The sequence below is a fragment of the Pelmatolapia mariae genome, linkage group LG22, assembly GCF_036321145.2.
Source record: "Pelmatolapia mariae isolate MD_Pm_ZW linkage group LG22, Pm_UMD_F_2, whole genome shotgun sequence".
NCBI lineage: Eukaryota > Metazoa > Chordata > Actinopteri > Cichliformes > Cichlidae > Pelmatolapia > Pelmatolapia mariae.
Genome location: NC_086245.2, coordinates 14,435,068 through 14,441,642, shown reverse-complemented (window position 1 = coordinate 14,441,642; position 6,575 = coordinate 14,435,068). Strand labels below are relative to the sequence as shown.

Below are 6,575 nucleotides of genomic sequence, written 5' to 3'. Positions count from 1 at the left end.
AAGACATGAAACTGTTAAAGTTTTTTTTTTTAAAGCCTCCTGCTGTAACTGTTTTAAATCATCCTGTATTTTTTTTCCTACTCTGAACTGTTTAGAATAAACATGTGGATTCATCTGCTGTGGTGGCCAGTTGGGAAATAATTGTATTCGTTCAGATTATTAAACATGACTGAATGAGAGGGACGCTGGTGTAACAGTGAAGGTAGATGAGTGAGTGCACAAGAGAGATGAAGAGAGTGCAGGCAGGGTGGAGTGGGTAGAACTGAGTATAAAGGCTGATTTGTGAAAGAAGGATAGCAGCAAGAAGGAACTTGGAGGTTTGCAAGATTGTACTGGGACCTGCTATGATGTATGATTTGGAGTTGCTGGCAAAGATGGAGCTGAAACTAGAGCTGACATATCTAAAGATGTTAAAATTTTCATTAGCAGTGACCAGAAGGGACAAGATTAAAAATGAATACATATGCGGGACAGCTGGGATCGAGCGATTTGGAGACAAGGTTAGAGAGGCAAGGCTGTGATATTTTGGATATGTGTAGAGGAGGGACAGCGGATATACTGGACAAAAGATGCTGAATTTGGAGGAAAAGAGGAAGACCTCAGAAGAGATTCATAAATGTAGTGAATGAGGACATGCAGAAGATTGGTGTGACAGAGGAGGATGCAAGGAATAGATTATGGCGACCCCTAAAGGCACCAGCCGAAAAGAAAAGATGATTCAGGGGTGATAAATGAGTTAATCTATAGCTTATTACTGAAGACAAAGCCTATAAATGGTTTGACGAAGAAAATGTTTCGGGGGTAAGCCTGTATGAACTAGTTTAATTCTTATTAAACTAGCCCCCCCTCCCCAAAGAACTTCTAAATAGTAAAGACCAGCTGTAATTATACTCTCTAGCTCTCTACAACCTGAAGGAGACAAGACCTGCCCAATCATATTTCGCTTTGTTCAACCGTCGTCCAATAATCTGTGAGCTTGTTGGATTACGACAGAAAGCAACAAGAAGTTTCCAAAATGGTGCTTGAAAGTACTATGGTCTGGTAAGAACTCTACATATGTATTTTTGTGTGTGTTTATAAACCCGTTAGCGGTTCATATGGAGGTGTACCAGTAAGTTACTTTATAAGGGGGCTCACCGAGCTGAATATGGGGTAAATGTCGCTGCCAGCCAGGCTGATAATGCACAGTTGATTGTGGGCCGGCTAACGCAATATCGACCGGCTGAGTCATTGTAGCTAAAGTTAGCCTAGATCTGAGGTCTTATAAAAGTCTTTATTTACCTGCAAGCCACGAGACTTAATTTCCAGAATGTCGCTGGTTACAGTTTGGTGTTTTCTGCCTAAATTATTAACTGACACCAGCGGTTACTTGATTGTTTTCCAGCGGCATATGTAGGGTCACCTCTCGGTAACGTTAGCAAGCCGTGCTAGCTGTGACTGTTTTTACCCTGTTACGCTTTATAGCGGTTAAACTTTTGTTTACTGCTTCTCCCGGTGAAGCATACTGCCGGTTCATACAGGAAACTGACTGCTAAGAGAAACGGAGATCTCCCACTAATACATATTACCCACTGGGGCAATGTAGGTTATGGCTGATAATGAATTATGTGAACGCTTACTAACTCTTAAGCTTTGTGATGGAGTACACATTAAAGTGATGTTTCCTCTTCAGTGTGGACAACAGCGAATACATGAGAAATGGAGACTTCCTGCCAACGAGGCTACAGGCTCAGCAGGATGCTGTCAACATTGTCTGCCACTCCAAAACACGCAGCAATCCAGAAAACAACGTGGGCCTCATCACTATGGCAAAGTAAGCCGTTCTCTCTTCATTAAACAATTATGTGGCTAAAGTCATAACACTTCATTAAGTCATACATGGTTACTGATAATGGCTGTCTTCAGAGGATGCAGTGCAGTGACTTCCTTCAAAATAAAGAAGTGCATTTGTTGTCTTTGTGTAGAGGCTGTGACAGCTAAGGCCTGTACAAAACAAGTTGAACATACCCAGGGTAGATTTCCGTTATCTGGATTCACTTATCCTAACAGTCAGGATAAGAGGTCACACGAAGAGTGTTATTCTCTCCCTAAGTTAACGCAAGAGTGGTTTTTGGCAGCGTCTGACCAATCACAGTTATTGATAAGTGTACTGGCAACAGACTGGCTGATTTAGACTTTAGATGCTACTAAAAAAAAAACTTAAGGCCCTTATACAATCTGTGTAAAGAAGTCCAACGATCTTCCAGGAATGCTGATGCTATTTTCTGGAGTACTGGTTAGTAGGTGATGATTTATACTTGTTGTTCTTTAATCTTTTAATCCGGAGCAGGTTAGATTTGCAGTATAAGTTACCCAGTAAGTAAGTGGTCCATCTTTGTAGTACTGAAAACCCTGAAGTTACCTGGATAACACAAAATCCTACTTCATAGCTCAGACCTCTGGCCTGTTGCTGCTGGGTCTGAGGTTTAATACTGTTTGCTGGTTAACCATAAGCATTTTTACAAAATATAAGCAGGTGTTACATGAGCTGTGTTAGCTCTTTTCCAACCCGTGGTTAATGTAAACAGACATTTGCACAACATCAAAACGATCAAACCATATGGTTTCTAACTGAGGAGCACTTCCTTTAACCACCAGTCTGACCTGCCATTTATGAAAGCTGCTCTTTAGTACACCACACTGCTTTGACAGAGCTTTAAGAAAAAATGGCAACCAAATTCTAATTAATATTTAGTATTTTAATATTAATCAATTGTTAATTTGTTAAATGTGTACTTTACTGGGATTATTTGGAATTGGCACAAACTCATTTGACAGTGTTGTGTATTAAATTGTGTGTCAGATTTAATTACCTGTTAAGGTAACAACTGAAGGTGTTGACTCCTGGGTTTTTGTATGTTTTCTTGCAGTAACTGTGAAGTCCTGACCACGCTGACTCCGGATACTGGCCGTATCCTGTCCAAACTCCACGCTGTCCAGCCCAGAGGAAAGATTTCCTTCTGCACAGGCATCCGAGTCGCTCATGTGTGTAACCTGTAAACTGCAGTAACTGGTTTAAAAAAACAACAGCAAAAAAAAAAAACAGTTTATGGCAGTTTATGATCCATAATTTTATCCTTTCCCTCTTTAGCTGGCCCTAAAGCACAGACAAGGAAAAAACCACAAGATGAGGATCATTGCCTTTGTTGGGAGTCCTGTGGAGGATAATGAAAAAGATGTGAGGACCTTTTGTTAAATGTTCTTTAATTACACATTATATGCAAAAGGTGTAATGTCTCCTGCTGTCTGCGCACTCATGTGTTTGTGCATATTTCTCTGCCTGCTGTTGTCCCAACCTACCGATTCTTCAGCTTGTGAAGATGGCAAAGCGCTTGAAAAAAGAGAAAGTGAATGTGGATATTATTAACTTTGGAGAGGAGGTGAGACATTGTTAGGTAATCTTCCATATCAGAGCTATAAAACGAGATACATTAAAGCCTACCAACATTTTTTTTTTTTTTGTATTGTTTTGTTTTCATTTCCATATCTGGTGCTTCTATATCTAAACAAACTGTCTCCAACTATTTGTTCAGGAGGCGAACACAGAGAAGCTGACTGCTTTTATAAATACTCTAAATGGGAAGGAGGGGACGGGCTCCCACCTGGTCACAGTTCCTCCAGGACCCAGTCTGGCTGATGCTCTGCTGTCCTCTCCCATCCTGGCCGGTGAAGGAGGCTCTATGATGGGTCTCGGTGCAAGCGACTTTGAGTTTGGGGTGGATCCCAGTGCTGATCCAGAGCTGGCCTTGGTAAGCAATATAGGGAGATGGGTTGAGAAGCAGATAATGTGGTATATTATGTGCCAAAATAGTTGCATGGAAAAGGAGAAAATTAAAAATCCTTTCAGATACTCAACTCAAAGCCTGCCTATGCTAACAGAGCTACTGCTGCTTGTGAGCAACACTGGGGAGTTTATTTCCCACTACCACTGTAAAGACAAAGACCATAACACACACCAGCAGGAGAACCTTATTCATATTTGATAATAATTTGGTCTTCCATAACTAGAGAACCGATGTGGCTATTGGCACAACTGATGGACGTGTAGAGAATGGATGTGATGCTCCAAAGCAGTCTTTAAAATGGCAGTAAAGGAATGTGTGACTTTTAATCTCAATGACATCGTCTTTATAAAAGCTGATAATCATGAGGCCAAAAATGTAAAGGACAGCTCTTCTGCTCTAGCTCATTTGTTTGTATAGGAAATAAATTATTAATGGTGTTATTTTCGATGCTGCCTCTTTTGGAAACTTGCGTGGCTAAGGTTAATAAAAGCAGGATGTTTTAAACTATTTCCTGCATAACAACTTGACGACTATCTCCCCAGTTTCCTTTCTTATATCTATATCTTGCCCTTGTTCCAGATACATGAAACAGAGTACTCATTCTTTTACACGACTTCAGTCATATTTCAAGTACTCTGTGGCTTTGCCACAAATTTAAAAAAGTGACTTTCTTGTTCCTGTCCTGTGGGCTGAGTCCACCCTGTGCCTTTTTATCTCACTGTGCTGCCCCTGCTTTAGGCCCTGCGTGTATCAATGGAGGAGCAGCGACAGAGGCAGGAGGAAGAGGCCCGCAGAGCTGCTGCCGCTTCTGCGGCCGAGGCAGGCGTGCCCACACCCAGCGCAGATGGTGACTGCAGGATTCACAGATCGTTATTTTCACCTATGAGATAAAAATGATTACAGTACATTACAGTTTAACCAAGTGTTCTTTTTAAACACAGAATCAGAGGAGGCTTTACTGAAGATGTCAGTATCTCAGCCCGAGAGTGGTGCAGCAGTGCTTCCTGACTTCAGCAGCATGACAGAGGAGGAGCAGATAGCCTACGCCATGCAGATGTCTCTTGCTGGAGGAGGTAACTTCCACTTATGATCAGTGTATTTGTTTTAACTCTTATTTTTTGGACATAAAGCATAACTATTCTCTTATTTGTGAACAGAGTATGGCGAAATGGACACAGGAGCCCCCATGGACACAGCTGAATCAGCCAAGGTGAGTCATTGTAATGATTTAAATTGAGCTTTAAGGCCACTGTTATTTTTGAGTGCTGGAAGTAAAATCATCATGCTTTGTGGACTTTTAATAAAGAAATAAAGGAAGGAACTATTTCGAGTTATTCCAGCACACATAATGTGAACTGACGTAACAGCTGGAGCCCTTTCAAAGACTCGATACGAATAAAACTCATTAAATTAATAGTCTGAAAAAGGAATGATTTCATAAGAAAGTAGCTCGTTTCTGAATAGTCGGGGTTCAATCTAGCAGACATTAAATATAAGGAGGCACTTGCCTTTCATTGATAAATATCCATCTATCAAGTTTAACAATAGTGAGATGGACCTGAATGTACTCAGCATCTTTAAGCATCAAATTGTATTTCCTGTGTCTTTTTGAATAGTTTGCTGTTTTAAATGGTGTTCATTTGTATGAGCATGGTGTCATCGTGGCAAACTATTCTTCAGATGATAAGACAACATGCAGACTAGATGAGCTGGCAAAGTTCTAGGTGACAAAATGGTGCTAAAATCACACATACAGTGGTCACCGATGAGCCACAACATTAAAACCACGTCCTGACAGTGTGCGAAGTGAAATTCCTGTGCTTGTGTCAGTTTCTGTAGATCTGTGACCGCACAAAAGTGCTTCAAATAACCAGCAGCGGGCAGCCTGGTGGTGATGACCCTATGAAATAGATAGTGAAACAGTGGCCCACAGACTAGCTGTCATACATATCATTGACACTGCCCCCTGGTGAGAGTGCACAGCTACAACATGTAGATAACTGTGTGCAAAGCTCTGCTAAGGACCAACGCCCAATCATTCTCATCCCACCAAAACAACACAGGACCCTTGTAGATATTCTGTGGGGCTGGTAATAAATCCTTTCGGGTCCTTTTTGGTCCTGTGACATCATGCAGGTGTTTAAGTGGAATGTGTAAAAGTAGCATCTGAATATATGTCAGGACCCGTGGTTTCCCTGCAAAACATCACATTGACAGTGCATTTTTTATTTTTGTGGCAGAATCAAACTTCCATATAGCAGCTGTGTATAATATATGCTGTATCTTAACTGAACAGGAGGAAGATGACTATGACGTGATGCAAGACCCAGAGTTCCTTCAGAGTGTCTTGGAGAACCTGCCGGGTGTCGACCCCAACAACGAGGCCATCCGCAACGCCATGGGCTCCCTGGCCTCCCAGACGGGAAACAAGCCAGACGGCAAAAAGGATGAAGAGAAGAAGAAATGAGGAATGAAATTAGAGAAACATGAACAATTGCAGACTAATGCAGGATTTCCTAAATATATGACAAGATTGCTGATGCATCGCCCTGCATGACAGCACTCAGACATTTATTACTATCCTTCTCTGTCGAGACACTCAGAGGCACCAATATAGAAGAAAATACTGCAGTACTGAATAACTATGTAGTGTTTAATATGCCCACAAAGAAACTGATGCTATTAAAATATAATAATGGTCCATTCTCAAATTGCCTTGTGCACCCTTCACTCTACATTTCTCTACATGGT

At 41.3% G+C, this 6,575-nt stretch overlaps 1 protein-coding gene across 1 annotated transcript; it reads left to right on the top strand.

Annotated features, from left to right (window-relative positions):
• The first annotated feature begins 919 nt into the window (after window positions 1-919).
• On the top strand, window positions 920-6,535 carry LOC135932944 (26S proteasome non-ATPase regulatory subunit 4). The gene is made up of 10 exons (XM_065470725.1): window positions 920-1,041; window positions 1,673-1,813; window positions 2,910-3,024; window positions 3,131-3,217; window positions 3,351-3,419; window positions 3,573-3,788; window positions 4,563-4,671; window positions 4,766-4,897; window positions 4,982-5,034; window positions 6,121-6,535. Exons 1-10 carry the CDS (start codon window positions 1,016-1,018, stop codon window positions 6,289-6,291), a joined length of 1,119 nt encoding a protein of 372 aa, XP_065326797.1. The 5' UTR covers window positions 920-1,015; the 3' UTR covers window positions 6,292-6,535.
• Window positions 6,536-6,575: the final 40 nt, after the last annotated feature.

Bases quoted from the DNA above. Each gene is read 5' to 3' on its own strand.
- LOC135932944 (XM_065470725.1), top strand. From the start codon at position 1,016: ATGGTGCTTGAAAGTACTATGGTCTG. The intron at 3,025-3,130 runs GTGTGTAACCTG...TTCCCTCTTTAG, and splicing joins CAGGCATCCGAGTCGCTCAT to CTGGCCCTAAAGCACAGACA. The intron at 5,035-6,120 runs GTGAGTCATTGT...TTAACTGAACAG, and splicing joins ACACAGCTGAATCAGCCAAG to GAGGAAGATGACTATGACGT.